At 37.7% G+C, this 20,746-nt stretch overlaps 1 protein-coding gene across 2 annotated transcripts; it reads left to right on the top strand.

Annotated features, from left to right (window-relative positions):
* The first annotated feature begins 817 nt into the window (after positions 1 to 817).
* LOC106620641 (uncharacterized) lies at positions 818 to 20,542 on the top strand. 2 transcript variants are annotated; one of them, XM_070107034.1, is made up of 6 exons: positions 818 to 1,017; positions 17,902 to 18,223; positions 18,402 to 18,601; positions 18,710 to 18,965; positions 19,207 to 19,817; positions 19,945 to 20,542. In XM_070107034.1, exons 1-6 carry the CDS (start codon positions 984 to 986, stop codon positions 20,211 to 20,213), a joined length of 1,692 nt encoding a protein of 563 aa, XP_069963135.1. In that variant the 5' UTR covers positions 818 to 983; the 3' UTR covers positions 20,214 to 20,542. The 2 variants fall into 2 exon arrangements, with proteins under 2 accessions (XP_069963135.1, XP_014094666.2); XM_014239191.3 differs by lacking the exon at positions 818 to 1,017 and adding an exon at positions 3,951 to 4,830.
* Positions 20,543 to 20,746: the final 204 nt, after the last annotated feature.

Genomic DNA, 20,746 nt, shown 5'->3' with positions numbered 1-20,746 from the left:
GGAAATAAGCGAGAAAGCGCAGCGATGCGCTTACATATTATTTGCGCTTTTTAATTTCACTTAAAATTTGTATTACGAACCCATTTAGGAGAACATAAAAAGCAAAGCTGTTTGGATTGGCAGTCACATTTTGTTGCTGACCTCTACGAACGTTTCTATAGAGGATATGGTTTTTATCTATGAGTATACATATGGAATCGTTATATATTAATGCAAAAATGTATGGCTGAGTGAGTTCATGCGATAATTTGCTATATGAAAATGAAGTCATAGTATTGGGTTGTTTTAAATTATATTTAATAATTAATTAAAATATAAAAATAAATATATTAAATAAATATATACACACATCTATAAAATGTGGATTTACATAAAACCACCAGCAAGGAGATAAAAAAAAATTATAATATCAAACATTTATATGCACATGTTCTTATGATAAACTGAATATTTTATGACTACAACTCATCAGTCGTGAGAATCAGTTTTCAATTTACAATTTGTTGTTGTTATTGTTAATCAGAGCTTACTACTCTGGCGGCAGCAATTATAGTCACCAACACATTAGTGATGATTACAAACTGTTTTATTTATATTTCTAGGTGAGAAATCGAAAACCAGATTTCACAGCCAAGGCAAGTGAGTTGTAAAGAGAATATATTTGTAAACAGTTGTGGCAAGCGTAAATTACTCTTCGTGTGGTAGGTGGGCGATTAGTGGATTTATTTGCGTTTATTGACACATATTTCTTATTTGCCTTTCAGCACAAAAGCGCAATGAAAATTATCCTACAAATGCCTGTCGCACACGTCCGACTATGAGCGCATAAGCGCCCCTCTTTTCGCGGCCTTCCTTGCCGCAATTGTCGAGGCGTGCATGACTGTGTACACAAGGCCAGCGGCACAAAAGCGGAGGCGAAAATAAATATATAATGAGCAAATAGACGCCAGAATGCTTGATGATGGCAAGGGGGGAAAATATAAATGCCTGTTAATAAAGTGGCACCGGATATTAACGGTAATTTTTGTAGTAGACATCCTTAATACAAATGCTTTGGTCATTGACGGACCGTTGGTCGTTGCTAAAGCAAATAAGAATGATTTATGAGTCTTTAGTAGCACTTAATTACACCCAACCAATTCAAAAGCAGTAGAGCACATTCATACAAATGTGTGTGTGGTCTGTACTTGTGTAAATGTGTATATATACAAGCACATACATATATGGTGTTTAGTGGCGCTAGAAAACCAGCAATCCGATAATAAAGGTTATTTTGCTTTTGACAGTTTGTATGAAGAGTGAGGGTTTGTATGGAAATTTCAGTGAGTTTTATTGCTTTGAATTTACGCATTTTTATTTTAGCTAATTTTTCAAAGAAACATCAACACATACCACACTTATTAGCTCTGCTTCTGTCGAGTTCACAGGGCAGTCATATACTCATCAGCGATAGAAAGTTACTGGCGCCCTTTTCGATATTTGGCTTTTCACCAATGTAAATTCCAAATGCATAAAATATGTTTTTAAACAGTTTTACTGTACCAAATGGCTGCGTAAAGAAAGAAATCTTAATGTATGAAAACCAATTTTTTCTCACATAATCGCAACTAAAATGGACTATAACATAAGACCCTCTATTTATTTCACAATCAAGGCACAAAGAGCTACTCTGGCAACTAACTTTTTGGAATATACTTACGTAAGCGATATATTATTGTTACATTACTACTAGCAGATAAAACGGAAATAACTTATGAATTTGCCTATCAAGACAATAACAAGCCCCCAAAAGGTCATAGCGAATTTATCTGTATGTGAAATACAATATTTTTGCATTTTCTAAACATGTTGCAGATTATGTTCTCGTCGTTGCACAACAAACAAATTATGGCATTTTCATTTGCCATTTATTCCATGCCTGAGTGCGTTTCGTTATCAGTGCTTTGCAGGCTGCAGTTATTTACATAATTGTGTGGAAGGATAAATTTATGCAAGCATACAGCATGCGAGTATAGAGGTGACGCCCATATATCTATATATACCTGTATATAATATTAAAATATGTGTAAAGCTTTCGGATGCTCTGTAAGAGTGTGTGAAATAATTGTTTTTACTGTTATATGTATAAATAATTGCTTGCATGCTTAAACTAAGACATATTATATACTTCCAAATGTATAAGCACAGATTACGATTGTATTTTTGCATTTAACTTCAGAGCTTTAAAACTTATGCAAATTTTTATAAAAAATTCTTATTATTCGAAACGAATAGACGCATGCTTAAAATTAAACTTTGACCAATAAGAAAAACTATTTCTAAAAATGCACGATACTCCAACAAAACTGTAGTTCGCTAGCCCAAAATTGCTTATTTATACTAAGACTTAATTTAATGCCTGTGGCGCAGAATAAAACGCAATAACAACTCTGCTATATGCGCTGTTTTCACAAAGCTTGGCAGTTTAAGTTTACTCAGCTCCCGGTGTTCAACATAATCGCCCCATCCACTACTGCCCTCTCCACTATTCCTCATTATGCTGTCATCAGCGCTGAACACTCATAATTATGTCATTATTGCCATTGAATGGATCTGAATTGATGCCTCTCAGCGAATATTGAGTGAACAAGAGGCATATGGCCACCAATTCATAATTCGACACTCATCCGCTGGCAATGCGCTACTCCACTTTAACAGTCGATTGGAAGCGTTAAACACCTTGTTATCGATTTGTAAACCATCCAAAAGGAACAGCAAAATTGGCTCAAATTATGTTAAGCCGCTTGTGGTCATTTTTTCAAAGCGTGTTTTTACGGCGTTTGCATCTTACTTTCACATTCGCTTTTAGGTTTTGCAATTTATTTCCTTTTTTCTTGTCATAATTCAGATTTTAAGATTTACTGCAATGCATTTTCGCAATAAACGTCGTCGGAGTGTGAAGTGATGAAGTTTGAAAAATTGCATGAGAGTAATAAGTATTCATGCAGTTGCACCTACTTTCATCTATTTGAATAATTTTTAACTACTTTATTATCACGACTTCGGCTAATTGACGTTTACCATAATTAATGACTGCGGGGTGGAGGTGCATTTAATTGTTATAGTGTTAGTGCATGTTCGAAATTGGCGTACATGGAGGTTCGAAATGTATAGAATAGAGTTACGCTAGTTTTAACGGATTTGCTTATTTAATTGTCATTACTTCAGTAGAGTTCATAATTTTTTAGGTGTAAGTATTAGTCTTCATCTACGGTGAGTTTGAGCGAAACTCATTTCTATTATTTTTTTAATAAATATCCCTTTTTAATTTTTTTGTAGCCATTTGCTTTGTAATTTATTTCTATTACTCACTGCTGTATATACTTGTACCACGTGTTGCTACTTCCACTGGAGACTGAATAAAATGAAATTAAGACAGTATTTTATGTCTCAGTCTACTTTTATAGCCATCATCATATTAAATGAGTACCTAGTTTGGCAAGCTTTATAGCAAATGACGCAGCTAAAAATTTATAAATATGTTTAAGAAAATCTGCTAAGCTCTTTTATAGTATAAAAATAATACTAGAATTCTAAGCAAGTAACTAGAACGTTTATGATTTACTTTCAAAACAAATTTTCTTTGCCGCCAAAATACGAGATAATCGAAAATGTAAACTCACTTAGCTTCTCATACCATATTTTCACTCTCCCGCAAACAGTTGTTTTGAGTGAAAGCTCTACCGTGCTCTGTTTAACTTATCGTGCCTCTCTGTTTATACCCAAAAGTACTCAAGTAGTGTTCTGCGCACTCGCATTCAGCCTTGGCAATGACAGAAGGCCGCAAACCGGCAACTGCTGCAGCACAACAAAAACAACAGCAGAAGTTCGTATAGCACATCCGTGGCTCAATCTATCAAGCGCTGCCGACAATGACTTTTGGTTGAGCTTGCAGTTGCCACAACCGAACAAAATCAGTTGTTAGCCGCATTGGTGAAAGAGCGCACGCGTTTACGGCTGCGCAAAAGGTGGTGAAAAGCGAACGCAGAAAATCGACAAGAAGTAGTGTAGTCAAACCCTAAGTGTTGTAGAAATTAAAATAATTTTAATTAATCGATTAGTGTCGTGCAGTTCACACACATATTCTCTCGCGATAAATTCAAGGTCCAATTTGCTTTTAATTGTAGGACGGACGCAGCGTGTTCTTTGTGTTTTTTTTTGTGTTGACCACTGATATTTATACGCTTGTATGTGTGTAGGCAATAGTCTACTTGCCAGCGTAGAAAGTGTTGCGCTTATTAAGCGCTACTTTGTGTAAAAACAACAAAGCAATTTTTTTCGATCTCCACAAAACTTTTTTTTCAATTAAAGTCACATTCAAAGCATTTAACAAAAACAATAAATATCGTAAATAATACAAACAAACTGCGAAGAAAAAAACTCTTTGTAAAAGCACACAAACCGTTGGAAATTTCTGTTCCCAGCTGTGATCGCACCTTTGGCCGAGGGTAAAGATGCGCTTTCGTTCCAGAACCGCATTATTGCTGCCTAGCTGCTGCCGTCCGTCATTAAAGAGCAGTGGACGCCGGCGAACTGCTGCGAACAACAAAGCTGGTCACAACATTCTGCTTGCTGCCCTCCTGCTGCAGGTGCTAATAGCCGCTGCTGCAGCCAGCGCTGTCACAGCTAGCGCTAGCGGAACGAAAGGATTACAGCGCATGCGGGCAGCGAAGGTGGCGCACGTTCATGGCCTGCAGGCAGTGCCGGAGAGTTTAAGCATCAACAAGTCGCTGACAAAGGACAAGCAAAACAGATACATCGACGACAGCAATCATTTGGCTGGCAAATACGGTGAGTTCAAAGCATGATGTCAACGATTTTTCCAATTGTCAAGTGAAAAGTTACCTAATGGTTACTGTTACCAGATATACTCGTACTGAAAATAACGTGAGGGATTATGCGGAAGCGTTAGCAATGAGATTCCAAGAAAAGCAAGATCTAAACATTTATTATCTTTTTATTATCACCTACCAATTTTTATCAACAATAGGATAGTTAATTAATAGCTTTGGAAACTACTTAACGCCTACTCTAATGTGTTTTATGAGAAGCCTCTTCATATAATAAATATTGTCGACATTTCGATGTTGCTGATCGAGAGACACTAACTTTTTTTTAAACTGCGCATTCAAAGCCCATTACCCATTATTATACATACTGTTGTGTATATATACTTTTGGTACTTACGTCAAAATCTTTAAAAATTTATAATAAATAAGCGATATGTTTGATTAAAAGTTTTTTTGATAAGCCCTTCAGTACTTTATCTTATGTAGATCTTATTAATTAATATGAACAGTTTGTGTATTACTAACTGAGAAAAGAATATTTACTATCATATGATATTGAATGGCAAGTTAAAAATAAATCATAAATATTGCAAATAAGATCTGGAAAACCTTTGATAATGATTCGTAATCAAAGATAAATAAGCAAACATGAACAAAGTCTATAAAAAAGTTTTGATTTTATGTTCGAGGCTTTGTGATTTGCTTTGATTTCTTACTGAAAGAACTGTTATCTATATAAAGTTGAAATATACATGTATCAACTTATGCCTTTTAAGTGTACTTTATAGAGTTATTTGCTATAATAAAAAAAAACGAATACGGTTAGATAGCATTCGAAGAATTTTTTACATATTTCATTGCGAATTTTGACACCGAAAACGCTCTAATTAGTCAAAAACTTGAAATGTGTACTACAACTCGAACTGGGAGGTATACATATATCTAATACCTATTGAGAACAACATAATTACCACTTGGATTATTTATAAACAATAAATAGCGATGTGAATTTTTTTAATGTGGTCAGTACTTTAGTATGTTATTATATATTAAATCTAATAAGAACAGGTTCAGTGTAGATTTATGATAATTTTGCAAAACAGCAACACAATAGCTTTATAATTCGAGGTCTTAAGACATTACAACAATAACTTTACGCCTAAAAAATATAAGCTTTAGAAACAATCTTTTAACGCAACGATGATACTGACTAGCTCATATCCCAATTATAATTTACCCTAACCTAACCTAACTTTAGCAGGGAAATTTTTCGCGATATTTGGTTCTAACTTTCAAGATTAAAAATATCTTGTCTATTTGCCATTTTTGTTTTCAGAACCGTGCTACATTCTATTATTTGAATAGAACACAGAAATTTAAAAAAAATAGCTATAGAAAGGTAGTAATTATTTGAAAGAGTATATTTATATCTATGCGAGCATGCATTAGCTATAACTCTACTTTTACATACTTTGAACTTAGCCCCATTATTTGGCCGCTATTCTACAGCAAAGATGAGAAACGAAGCGACTTTGCTCAGATTCTGCGGTAGTCTTTTGCACCTACATCTCCCTTTCTTCGATTCTTCCCGTTTAACGGCGTTAGACTCATTGCTCAGCAGAAGAAGTACCTAATTACCAAACGCTGATTACTACTCATTAGCATTATTTATATTTAAACACTAATTAGGCAAAAATCAAACGAAAACGCTTGCACAAAGAAACCATAAGAAAGCAACAACAAATTCCCAAATAACAAAAACAAAAATTAATTATGTACAAGGCCAGATTTGCTTTTCCGTAAACAATTGCAAATTTGGTGAGCGCAACTTTGCTTTCTTCACAACGTCGCTTAAGTTCCGATTTCGAGGCCAAAAACAAAAGACTTAAGCTACGAACCAGCATCACGAGTAACAACTTGTCTGTCGCGCTCTTGCAGACATATGTATGCTACGGTAAGCGTTGGTGTTGCGTTAAATCTTTATTGGTATGTCATTCTTGTGTTTAACGGCGAATTAGAAACAAAACCCTTAAACAATGCCACCGCTTGCATACTTGCAACTTTCAACGTGAAATTTCGAAGAGGAAAATAATTAATACAAATGCGCATAGAAAAACTTCATGTGCCAACGAAACGTCTTAAATCTAAGAAAGCAATGCTAACAACAACATCGTGTACTATTAGACGTGACCACAGGCGGCTTGTGAGGCAGACAGTTGAAAACGTTTAGAAACTGCGCGGACAATTAATGAGGCAACAATTGAATTTGGCATTTTTACACATATTTTGTTGCTGTAACCATTATATGCTGATCGCCTTTCATTGCTTTGCTGGGCTTCGCGTGGCTTTGTCACTGCTGGAGTTTGAATACAAGATTGTATGGTTTAATTATATATAAAGAAATAATAAAAGGGAGTAAGCGGAAACATTGCCAAGATCATCCAGAAAGCAAGCAACTCAGTGGGTCAGTCGACTAGAGCATTTATGGCGAATGAACACACACTTACTTATATACGTAGGTGCGAAGGCAGTAACTCAAATGTAGTATATTGCCCATCCAAGCACATTAGAATATGTGAAGAGTGAATTTGGGTATTAAGCTCTGAATGTGGTTACCCTGTATTAAATGAGAAATGAATTGATGATAAATGAAATAATTAACTCTTTATACCATTTTTAATGTTGGCTAGGAGAACTTTAGACAAAACAAAACATTAACGAATACTTAGTTACATATTTTCCTAGTTTTTCACTTTACTTATACATACTAACAAACTAATTCACGAATCTATATATATTTTTGCTCCAGCTGTGCGCACATATTCTCTTACGAAATTAATTAGCTTGTTAGCTAAGATTAGAAATCTCTCTAAAAACTTTCGTTTCTCTGTTAACTGCTACTAAGGTAACCACTGAGTATATAAAATATTACCAAAAGCAGGTGGCCACTAATGCATTAATATGCAAATGAGGGGAGTACAAGTGCTCTAAATCTGATTTACTCATTTATTAAATGGAAAACTCTCCAACGAAAATGAACCAGGTATACAAATGGAAATGACGCTAAGATTTCAGTGGCCATTATCTTTCAAACAATAACAAAATATTAATCAACAATATTGTAATATAAAACTGGTTTAAAATACGGAGAATGAATATTTGAAGACTTGAAATTAAAAGTCACGCAATTACGAAAGCAAATGTAGCCGCCGAAATGATTTGACAAATCCTGAAAATTACAATAACAATGAGTTGGAAGCGAGGAACTGGCAACGCGGACAATATGTTTTGATTGTTCAACACAATACAAAAAGACAACAACTTAAGATGCTTGTGTAATTGCATAGTGCGCTCTTTGTATGCCTGCGTTACTATTTCCCATTATTTTTTTTTATTGTATTTTTTTTTTTTGTTTTGCAATATCCGTTAAGTGTTAATATATGAATGCTTTTCGTATTAATTAAATTGTGTTGTAGCATGAAAAAGTGAAAATTTGCTCCAATAGATGCGGCAACGCACTGATTACCAGCACAATGGCGCTGGCTGCGCTGGGAGTCATCTTTGATTTTCGGGCGGCATAACGAGATTAGATGGTTTGTTATACTTTTCAATGGGCATGTAATAAATCATTTACTTAAGCGCTTATGAATTTTTCGAAAAGCTTTATGATGGATCTTAAATGGTTGCAGCATGTGGCTGAAAGTGAAATTGGAGCACAAATCGAATCAAGCACGAACCGTATTGAACGCGCCAACTCAAGAAGTACAAAACAATAGCAGCGCACTCGCTTGTCGCTTAAGTCTTTCGTGAGCTCACTGGAGCGATGGTGGCGGCGGTGTCGGTGTGCGGCGCTTTGGTCACAGTTAAGAATGAAAGTCTATAAAATTTAATGAACCGCTACAAGATGAGTTGGTTAAGTGGTTGCCTTTGTTTGTGCATTTGCGGTTGAAGAAAAACAGAAGTAACGCAATTGAATTTGTGCGAGCGGCGTGTAAATTGTGTGAGTTGTTTGCCGTTTTATGTTGGCGTTGAAAGTGCAAATATTTATTTTGCACTAAAATTGTCAAATTAACTACAAACATTGATTGCGCTTCGCAATTGCTTGTGTGTGTGTGTGTGCGCGCTAGCTTTCGCCTCACTTGCGCCACAAGCAACGCCTATAATGAGACACTAGCAGAACGCAACTCGTTCTGGCGCTGTGGCGCGGATTCTAGTCACGTTTTTTCAGTGCAGCGGCTTGGCACTGACTTTCTTTTCACATACTTTATTTGGCAGCTTTTCATTTGTGCGGGTATGTGTTTGCGTTTTTCCTTTTCGGATTTTTTTCTTGAAGCGCAATATGCAAGCGTTACACCTTCAAAGTCAGCTCCACCCCGTCGATACCGACAACTTAAACATATTTTATCACACACTGTCAACGCGTTGAATAAATGACGCTTGCCACATAAATTGTCAACTTAACTGTTTGCGGTTGAATGGCTGATTTCTTACTCGTCTGCGAGGCAGAAAGTCAACAAAAAAATAGTCAAAAACCAAAGCCGTCTTATTTGCGCGGCGACAACTTCATACCGTTTTACAACCTGCAAATGCACACACACATGCATACCTACATTCTTATCTGCATTGAGCCACACACTGGCGGCTTGCCACGAGCAGTCATTGACCGTGCATCGCGTCCACCATATTCTCAGTGGCAGGCATACATTTGCGCTTTTTCTATTGTTGTTGTTGTTGTGTTGGGCATTTATTGACATTTTATGTCCCTATTTAGCGCTAAATGCGCACATAAATAATACAACTGAAACGCACGAAACGACCTTTTCGGGCGACCGCCACAAGCGCAAGCTTCTGCAACACTCCATCGGCGCTTACCGTTAAACCTCGTTTGCATGGTGAGCAACTTTATGACACTACTTTTGTGCACTTAAGCCGTTGCGCATGTGTTTCCACTCGCTGTGCACATAAAAATACAACTAAAATAACAAATCGCTTGCAATTAAATCATATAACTAGAATATATTGACATTGGCAATAAATGCAAATTAAATTCATCCGAATCATATCGGTTTGTGGGTTGTAAACTTCAGCAATGATTAAATTAGCGCTTACAACGGTTTCGCTCAGTCACAGATAACTGATTGGGATGTGGCGTCATAAACTAAAGAACGCGAATATTTTGGCATACAATTGTTATGAAGGTTTGACAGTTCTTCATGGAATCGACGAACCTTGCATATATCCGTTAGACTTACCGATTGTCCTTAGTTTCGTCACTATAGGGATGTCCTTTTGCACATAACAAAATCTGCAGCTAATCATGATTTAAATTGGTGAATGAAGCTTGAAGCTGGTATGGAATATGTACTTGTTTCGAAAGGATGTAGTTATCTCAAATTTCATAAAAATGATGAAATAATAGATAAATTAATATTTGCTCATCTTGATGTAAATAAAATTACAAATTGGTAACATTTATTTATTTTTGTTAAAATTGTGCAAATAAAATATAAAAATTTAAAGTTTTAAAAGTTATGAAATAATAATTTGTTAACCAAAATAGAAAAAATTCAAAAATTCGTCACAAAACTCAACACTACGTTTGTAGGCTTTTTAGCTTTATATATACTTTTTTTCTCAGTGTATCAAGTCGCTCAGGCCTCATACAACTTGTGGGTACTTTTTGTCAGTTGTCGGCGATTTTAGCGAAAATTTTGTAATTTGTTTACATTTAATTTAGCTGTTTGCGTCGCTCCTCATTGGCGCATTTGCCGCCTTGCATATGTATGTATGTGTGCAGTTATGTGTAAATATCATGTTGTACGAATAATGTGGCTGTTTTCGCTATTTTCGCCGAACCTCACTTGACCCATTAACCGCCTGACATTATTGCAAGCTTCCAACTTACTTAGCAGCGTGTTTGACAGCGGCGCTCACCGTGTTGTTTTTGCTTAATTAAAAAATCTTTAATGCGAGTAATTTGCTGCTGGTGCTATTGGCATTTTCGTTGATGGAAACTTTTCCAACTTGTCCAATGTGCGTGCCGATGAAATGGAAAGAACATTGGCGAACGTCGCCTGCTTGCCACCGGCGTTGGCAGCGGACGTTTCTACTTATTATTTTCTACTTTTTGGATACATTTTGTATATCGCGATTTCTTGTTTTTGTTGTTTTTTTATCCAGACGAAAGTTTCGCTTATAAGTTTTACTGCACCGGAAGCAATAGCGGAGTTGATTGGTGGAAAATAATAAACCAAAATAAAAATTTTACCTTCCATGGCGTTTCAGCTCGCATAAACAATAATAAAACTTAAATATTTTTAATAAAAAGCACACCTAAAAGCATCTCGACGTAAAAAATTCTGTGGGGAAAGACGATGGGCTTAACTACAGGCTTAAAAATGTTCATTCTCTTCTAAAAATGTCGGGTTAGTGGTGTCGTTTTTAAAGCTGGTAAAGCTAGGTGCTTAAAAAAATCAGTTATGCAGCAAATGCTGTGTCATAATATTTCAGTCGTAAACTTTAAGTATTTAAATTTATAGTTGGCTGTTTTTATATTTTTGGCATAATCGTAAGCAATTTTATTAATGCGTGTTTGGCACCGTTGTAGCATATAAATGCTTGCAGTCTAAACGAAGGTGGAGGCCGCCTCACACTCCAATAATATCAATAATAATACCTCTTCGCTCTTCAGCAGAAAGTTACATAGGAATATATTTAACAGCCGTTACATACATATGTATGTATATGTATGCCAGGCGTTTGTATGGAATGGCACTGATTGACCTCGCCAGCAATGCTCTTTTAAAATGTTCACAGGCAAATAGATAAAATTAATAGATTTTTTAAACAATATAATATTTTTTTTAAATGGTTTTTAGCAAACGAAAATTGTGTGAGGCGAATAAGTCAGAAAATCTCGCGGCATGTGAAAGCATTAGCACACTGCTGCCCACCGTTGTGGCATAGTGTTGGCAGCCGCTTCTATCAGCGAAGGCAAAAGGATAGGAGTAAAAAGCAGCACTGGTAACGTTATTTCTTACTGTAAAATGTATGAACATGAATATAGCACCAAAGCACTACCATGCCGTTAGTGTCAAATGTGTGGACATTAGGCCGCCTGCACAGAGCTCAGCAATCCAGTGGTCAACTGAAATGCGAATGAAACATTTATCTGCTCTCAAATGCCATTGTTATAACTATTTGGCACTTTCTTACCTTGTTGGATAAAGCCAAGATGTTGCCTAACGTATTCATCACAATGTTGAACAACTTTTGAATTGCTGCACTTTCCTTGCGAGCAGCACAAACGAAAATGGTAAGAAAGCGGTGCGGTGTTGTCGATTAAAACGGAAAGGTGCTATCGTACCATTTATTACGTAATCAAAAAGCATTCGATTCTCTACAATCGCCGGCTTCATTTCTAACGAAAGTGAGTGCAAAAACGTATGTTGCCACTTACCACTTACGCCACGAATTGGCTCATCCTCAGCGTAATATTACAGCAATTTGCATTAAATTGCACTTTGCATGCAACAAACAGACGCAAATTGCATTTAATTAAATTCGCATTTGCCTGCCAACTGTGAGTGTTTGTATTTGGCAAACGCTCATGCACGTACATATGTATTGGTGCTCTGTGCATGTAAGTATGTATGTATGAGAGCATATGCAGATGTGATGTGTGCTGTTAGTCGCCCAAGAGCGGCTTGTTGCTCTGCGTTGCATTAAAAGGGTTACATATTCCCGTTCTTTCTGCTGTCAGCACCGGTAATTGCTGGCCATTTCCTGCCACAGCCGAGCGATAAGGTAATGCAGCACTTTTTAAAAGCCAAGAGCCTTGCCAGCTGTTGCCGAAGTCGCTGTCTTACGAATGTGCTGAGCCAAACTGCCTGCGTATATGTGCGGCTATGCAAACAAATGGTCATTTCAACATAATTAAATACATATATACATATATATATATATGTGGTTATTAGCTGCGGATATTAGCATAATTGCAAATGTATCGGTTTCTCTATGATTTCCTTCACATCTCATTGTCATTAGTGACAATCTGCTCCTTCTTGTTTACCATACATATGTATGTAATTATACAAGCGTTTGCCCGGCGCGAGTAAGAGTGAAAATGTGTGTTTAGCGAGAAATCGGCGTTAAATTGTTGCAGGAAATGGACAAAGAATGGCGGACCAGTTCGGCGCGAAAGTCTTTTGTTTAATATACTTGTTCTCTGTGAGCACTCATATGCAAATTTTATATATACATACAACCGAGTTTCTACACCTGGGAAAATAGCAGTAGCAAGAACGTAATTCTTGAGAAATTTCTATGAGGCGAAACCAAAAATGATGTGAAAATAAAGAGCTTTTAATTATCGGTTGGGAATAATTGCGAAAAATTATACATTTTCCTCATATACTTTATTCCGTCAAAGCGTTGAAAAGACCGCGTTCATTCTATATATGACAAGATATATTGAAAGATTTGCTTCACAGAAATCATTTACTTCCTGGCATTTAAGACATTTAATTAGTTCAAGCAACGAAACACATTATATCACAATGTGTTATTGTTTCTAAATTTTTAGACCACTTTTTATGATAAGAACTTTTTAAAGGGTAGTACGAGGACATACAAACATTGGTGTCGTTGAAATTAAGTCAACACGTCAATTTTATTATATGGAATACTATTGTGATTTGAATTTGCGCTTGAAATATTAAAGAATTGCGCGCATGACTTCAGGCTGCCGAAAACATAGTTAGTGAACTTGGTGCGCGAGTTGACCCACCTTGAATGGGGTTCATTTTATTGTGCTAAAATTAAAGAATATACTAGTGCATGCCCTCAATTTAGATTCTTAAACTGACCAAAATGGAATTTTACACAAAATTTTTAAAGAAAAATGGTTCGCCGTTCCAAAGTTCGCACCAAATGGCCGCTTTCTGATGCGCTGGCTACTCGGGCTGTATGGAAAGTCCAAGTTTTATGTTTAAATCAAGCATTGCTCCGCCTAAGATACCAGTCTTAAGATCTATGCACTAAGTTGCGGAATATAGTTGGAATGACAGTCACCATCATAAGGCTTAAATTTAACTTAACTTAAGCCTTTAACAAGAGATTTGAGATATTTTATAACGCAGATGTGATCAGCATAGTTTAAATAATTTTAGTAGTTAGACGCTGTCACACTGTGATATTAATCATTTGTTGCTTTTGTTGCAGCAGAATATAGCGCAAACGATCAATTTTCGGTTGAACGTACGTGGAATTCTCTTAACGAGAAAATCGCTTAATCATAAATTACACTTCTAAGCCAAGAAAATCCAAAACAAAGCTCTACAACATATCACGATGTTAATATTAGTAAAAAATTCCAACAACACTTAAGAGGCTCCGAAATTTATTAATAACATGACTGACCCTAATCCTATCCATACTTCCTATTATCGATAACTTGTTTTCCTTTTGAACTTCAGTTTTTAGCAGCACTTAAGAATTAATTAATGATTGTAACCTAAATCTTAAGTGGATACAACAACACTTGCGAGGTGCGCACTCAGTTAACTTACAAGAAAATTACATTTCTTCACTAAGTCAAGCAGCTGGCTAAGCGCTCTGGGCAGGCGTGTGCAACGGAGATCTCAATTAGGCTGCCAGTTCCGTCGAATAATGAAACTTAAAATTGTAAAATGAAGCGAAACGAATAACGGGAAACGGAACAGATGGGCAACGAACAACTCAAACTGCCATGAAAAAGGTAAAGCGTAATTTACTCTCGTTGCGGTTGGGACTTGTTGCAAATTTGCAGACTCTTTTACACATCTACCGATACCTTTACCGCGACTCAAGAGGTGAGCGAGTTAGACGATGTATATATACATACTTATGTCTGCGCGCCAACAAATGTCCTCAGAGCATTAAGTTATCCTAAACGCTATTACAATCGTGCATTTGAGCATTTATTGCTCGGATACATTTGTACAACATAACACCTATGCATCACATCCTCGTGGGTTCGTATGTAATCGTTCAGTAATGCACGCTTGCATAGTCAATATATGCTTATATGCATATGCTTGATTGTATATAATATTGAATGTTGCCACACGAAACCGCAGAGTCAAGAAAACGTGCTGCAACTATAACGAGTTGTAGCAACAGCACCAACAACTGTGAATTGCAACAAAAACCTTTGATTGTAGATAAAGAAGGTAAACGGTAGTGATGACACGCGAGAACGTGAGGGTCTTGACTGAATTCCGTAATGCTTATTATAGCAACTCGCTCCCAGCAGGAAAGGACTGCGCTAAATTTATTCTTCGAAGCTTCATACTTTTTAAATATAGTGTCTAAAATGGTTCAAGTAATGTTAGTTCAGCTGCTTCATCTAAATATCACTACTCATCACTACTACAATAATAAAAACCACACCATATTGCAGCGGCAGCAACTGCATACCACTTATTGACTTGGTTTAAGGTGCTGCGTCTGCACGTTGAATCCAATTCGGTTTTTTTAATGTGGAATTTTGCTTAAAAGAAAGTAAAATTATTTTATAGAGCACACAAATGACGCCGCAAGCTGCTACTTGGCTCAGCTGACCTTCAAGCAGATTGAAATAAATGCAATCAATGACAAAGTGGCATGCACAGAGTGGACCTTCATTGACCCTTTCCTAAGATGCTGCAGTAACATCAGAAAGCAATGCAATCGGCCATTAACTCTCCAATGGCCAACTGACCAAAATCATAGCGGGATCAACAGAATGAGCTCAGCTGCAGCTGTAGCAACTCTCAGTAAAATGTGCGTTTGCATTTTGTGGAATAATTTGGCATTAGCATGGAAAAGGTCAAGCGCCAGTCGCACAAGGGTCAAGTGTCAAAAGCGTGCGTCACAAATTCTGCTGCTTATGCTTCTGTTACTGCTGCCTCTAACTTGTGGCAATGCAATTATATACTTTTTGTGTTGTGACTTAGTCGTTGCCGCACAGTTGCCGCAATTTTCATTCATCGCATTGTACTTAGGTAGCGACAGCGAAGCCATCACTTACATATTTGTTGTCCATTATGCCGAGTGACGGCAGCGAATTGGGTTAATACACTCGCGTTTAGTCGCATCGGGTATCGGGTGTCGGGTGTAGAGTGTCGAGAACGAGTTCGTGCCGAGCGCGCTTAGAATGACTAGCGTGATTGAGTTTACGTTCGAAGGAAGAACAGCTGCTGTTGCAACAACACCAACAATAATGATGTTGGCAATGATTGTAGGAGCGACCAGCAAAAGCTTTGCCGTTTTCACTTTTCGCATTGGATTCACTTGGTTCGTCGATACAAACTATTTCACTGACGTCGGTGTGTTGAGTGGAGTGTTTGGGGGAATTAACTTGTCTGCAACGAGCGCACTGCACGTACGCTGGCTCAATGGCCTGTTTGTTGCAAGTATTTGACGTTTATTTGATTTGTTGTCAATGCGTTCGGTGCCGTGATTATGGCTGATGCTTGACAGTTGCTGTTTGTTGGCTTTCGCACCACTGTTGCCAACTCAAAGCATCTGCCTCCATGTTGCGATACTTGGCTCTCGTAGACGATGTACTGTGAGCACTTGCCTCTATAGCCGTAAGCAATTTGTCAATTCGTTACCCTTTGCTCAGGCTTCTAAGATTTGCCGCAAATAAACACGGCCACTGAAATTCAAATATTTGTAAATTTTCTATTTACTATTTTGAACTTATTCACCTGTGGAATTTTTATAATACTGAAATGGAAGTAAAAAAAAAATATATATAAATGAGAACTCATTGCGTTCTTCAGTGCTATACACGCGCTTATTTCAAGTTCAAGTATACTTTCCGTTAACTGGCCTAAACAGAGTTAACCTTTGAGTCAAGAGCAAATAATTAATTTTTTTGAATAAATTAATTGCAATTCAATGAAACCTTTGGCTAATATCTTCAAAGCTGACTGTTCTGAAATATTTCCGAACACTAAAAATCTTCCCGCTGATCGTCAACGAAACACCAACAAAGGCAGTGGCTTAAAATTTAACGAGCTGCATAGCACTTGGATTGCTCTGGTCATGCTCCTGCGGGAGTAATTAAAATGTTTGGATGACTATGCAGCCGAAGCATTGAAGTAACCACAAAAGACACCTTCACATATACATGTAGAGACAATGCCACACAACCACGAAAACCAAAAGCGCTCCAACGCAAAATCCCACTGCCCCACAGCCAACGGCAAATAACAGCACTCAAAGTCAAGCAGTGATGCGACTTTGTTCTTGTGCGAATGCGTTGCAGCACCGTTGGGAATATTTATTCATGTGGCATAAGCGTATATATGTGTATATGTACATATGTAAGTATGTGTTTATAGAATAACAAATAAGAACAACGGCAACAGCTACAACCAGAGAGATAACGAAGAAGCAGAATGCAAAAAGGCAGAATGGCAGTCAGCATCCGTTTACGAGTGTACGCGATGTTCAAGCTGCCAAAACATGAGCTTGGATGGTGCGGCATCTTTCCGCCAAACCCGTACTAGTGGTGTGCGGCGAAGGGGCGCTGGTGTGTTGAAGCGGCAAAGTCGTTACAGTAGAGGCAAGTTTACCATAACTAGCACACCTACATATGCACTGCAAGCTATTGCTACAAAGTAAGGGGGGACTTCTGCAGACACATTTATTGCAGTTGTCGTTACCGTTGCTCAGGAACGATTCTTGACTGCAGTTACTTTCGCATACAAACAATAACAACAAGAGTGACAACTAGTTGTAGCAAACAGAGTAAATCCATGCATTTGCACTCAGAAATTTGAGTGTCTGTGTGTGTGTTTGTAAATGTGAGTTACGGCAGTTGAATAGACACAAAATGACGAAAAATTACAAATTTTCTCTCAGATTCCTAAATATGCTGTTACGTTTTTTAATGAATTAAGGTTTTAGTAGGTTTATTATTTTTCTAGTTCTGCTGCAAAATTCCCTATTTCAATAATTTATAAGCACTAATGCTCTCCAAACGTCAACGAGCCGTCATTTTAATAACAGTAATTACCTTATTCTCGTTTTATAATTATAGAGATCCGAAGTGTTTCGGGTGAGCCCAATTACAAATCCGTTAATCTAACCTGGGAGGTTGAATTCGTGCCCTCCGCCGATTCGTCAACACCGACAACCGATAATGATGCTATCACCAACAGCAGCGCCGAGGTGGAACCGCCGAAAGCGTTTCAGATTTTCTTTTGTGAATTACAGTCATTTGGACCGCATCGTTGTCGCTCCAAATTAGTGAACGAAACGCAACAGCTGGAACCAAACGGTAACGACGACAACAGTCACAGCAACAATCATAAAGTCAGCAACAAGAACAATAATGTGGAAGACGAACAGGCGAAAAGCAGGTGAGTGTTAACTTTTCTAATATCACATCAACTGGGTCACTAATAAAATCAGCACAACAAAGCAGAATAGAATAATGCTAACTCTTAGACTTAGATAGCGCGTTTTGATGCTTTTGCGATTTCGCGTTTTTTCCTCTAACCAATATCATAATGCATTTATCAATATTTCTATAATCAGCCGACAGATACGTCATTACGTGGTACAAATCGAAAATCTCCGCATGGCCACCAAATACAGCTTCCACATCCGACCGCAGGCGAAGCGCAGAAATATGAAAATCACTGGACGCTCAGAGCTTTTCGGCAACGAAATCGACGACGAAGCGAAGGGTGTGCCACTTGATGGCGGTCAAACTATCATTATACCAACGAAAGGATGTAAGCATTGATTAGCTAATTTGAAGCGCAGATGAAGTGGAAAATTATAGAGATTTCATAAACAAGTAAAATGCTTTCCTTTCGCTGACGTTCTTTCCACTTTTTCAGTTGCTGCACAAGCTACAAAGTGCTTGCCACAAGCCTCTGAGATCGAAGTGGAAACCGGTCCATACTTTGGTGGGAAGATTGTTGTAGATGGCGGCAACTGTGGTATAAAGGGTGATCAGAATGATCCCACCGATCGTTATACGATGCGAATTGATCACAAAATGTGCGGCAGTTTGGTGAAACCGGAAACAAATACGGTTGAAACGTTTATAACGGTACAAGAGAAGTTGGGCATCTATACACACAGCACACGAAGGTAAATACAAGTACATAACAATGACGATCTATTAAACACCCCGAAAGAATAAAAACCTAACTAAAAACCCTTTATGAAATATTCTCTAAAACATTTAAAAATACCAATTCGAAGCAATCTTAAGAAACGTTATTCAACTCGTAAAATAATAAATATATGCATATATATAGCTTACAAGTATAACTACGAGTGCTACTCAGGTACTCAATTTTTCTGTCGTCTCTTTAATTTTGTTTCGCAGGTTCGTCGTGGTTTGTAGCTTCCAATCGGGCATGCAGACAGTGCGTGCCAGTTTTACAGTACCCGGCAGTGACGGCGTAGCCGCCGCCGTCGAAAATGATCCTTTCGAGCCAGACGATCGCCTGGGCCGAGAACAGCGCCATATGCGCTTTGTGGATAAGAGTGCCTTAGTTTTGAAGGAGCATGCACCCCTGGAACCTATAGCGCCCGCAGCGCGCACGCAAAGTTTGGAATCTGACGAAAGCATCGCATTGGTCCAAGAGGTAACCGATGCCGCCAACAGCAGCTCTGAGAGTAGCGTAGCTAACGAACTGCTGACTGTCGACAACACTGATGTGCCGAACAGTGTAGCCATGTTAGAGGATATTGTGCCCGGCATTAATGAGCAGCATATCAAGCACGAAAATGCAATGCTGAAGCTACAGGAAATTGACGAACAGCATGAGGATGATGGCGCTCCTAAAGTGCCGGTGATGGCGGCACGTGCGGCCAAGTACGCCAAATTGGTGCGCGAACAGGCGGTCGCCAATCTGCTGGCAGATGAGACGAACACCAGCGGAACAATGAGTGTGGAACAGTGGTATCACTTGCACAATACAGTCGAGGGAAGAGGTGAGTGCTTATTGTTTCTACGTAGATTAATGAACTATATAAGATTTAGTTTCGATTTATTTACAAAGTGGAGTAATCACAATTTTACTCAATATATTTTGTGTTTGTTACCTTCGGCTCGTCTCAGGTTTTGCCACCACTTTGGAGCGCATTTCAGCGAACGCCGGCAGCATTATCATCACTGTTTCGCTGTGTGTGATAGTTTTGGGCATTTTCGTGTTTGTCGTGTTTCGTGAAGCGCGTCGTCAGCGTTTCATTCGCAGCAATATTAAAATGCAGCAGCTGCACTCGTCACGCGCTTCATCGTCAACGTCGCTGTCAGCCAGTAAGCCCCAGCCAGGGAAGCGAACAATGCCACGTGCTCTACAGGCTCAGCTTCCTCAGGGGTCCATGTAGAAGTACTAGGGTGGATCTTTCAATTTTACAGCAATTTAAATAAAGACCGCAGTAGAAAGTTTGCAAATAGTACCATAGTTCTAAACGAGATTAAATTAGTTGAATAGCGTATAGGTAAAGAATATATTTTATAGATATATATATACATGATATATCTACAGAAGTATGAATTAGACAAGTAAGAAGTTGCACACGCACACGTGAAACCGATTACCTAACTCCAGCTATGGTCATTCGTCTTGTTAAATATCAAAATAGCCACGTTATAGAGCTCTTTCGAGTGACTAATAATACCGTTGCTGATTTAACTCAAGGTGACTGAGCATAGACTCTAAAACTTAAATTAAAAAAAATATATATATCAAAAATGTGTAATATCCAAAAGTATCTTTAGCTAGTGAACACTTTTCAAAGTAGATATTTTATTGTAATACTCAATATTTTTATTTCGAACTCTACTACATAACATTATATAGAATCTTACATAAAAATCACGTTGAAACTATAATGAGTAATAGTTATAAGCGCTGATT

The sequence above is a fragment of the Bactrocera oleae genome, chromosome 3 (genome assembly GCF_042242935.1).
Source record: "Bactrocera oleae isolate idBacOlea1 chromosome 3, idBacOlea1, whole genome shotgun sequence".
Lineage (NCBI taxonomy): Eukaryota > Metazoa > Arthropoda > Insecta > Diptera > Tephritidae > Bactrocera > Bactrocera oleae.
This window is presented reverse-complemented; position numbering and strand designations above follow the sequence as displayed.

Bases quoted from the DNA above. Each gene is read 5' to 3' on its own strand.
- LOC106620641 (XM_014239191.3), top strand. From the start codon at position 4,494: ATGCGCTTTCGTTCCAGAACCGCATTATTGCTGCCTAGCTGCTGCCGT. The intron at 18,602-18,709 runs GTAAGCATTGAT...CCACTTTTTCAG, and splicing joins CATTATACCAACGAAAGGAT to TTGCTGCACAAGCTACAAAG. The intron at 19,818-19,944 runs GTGAGTGCTTAT...GGCTCGTCTCAG, and splicing joins CAATACAGTCGAGGGAAGAG to GTTTTGCCACCACTTTGGAG.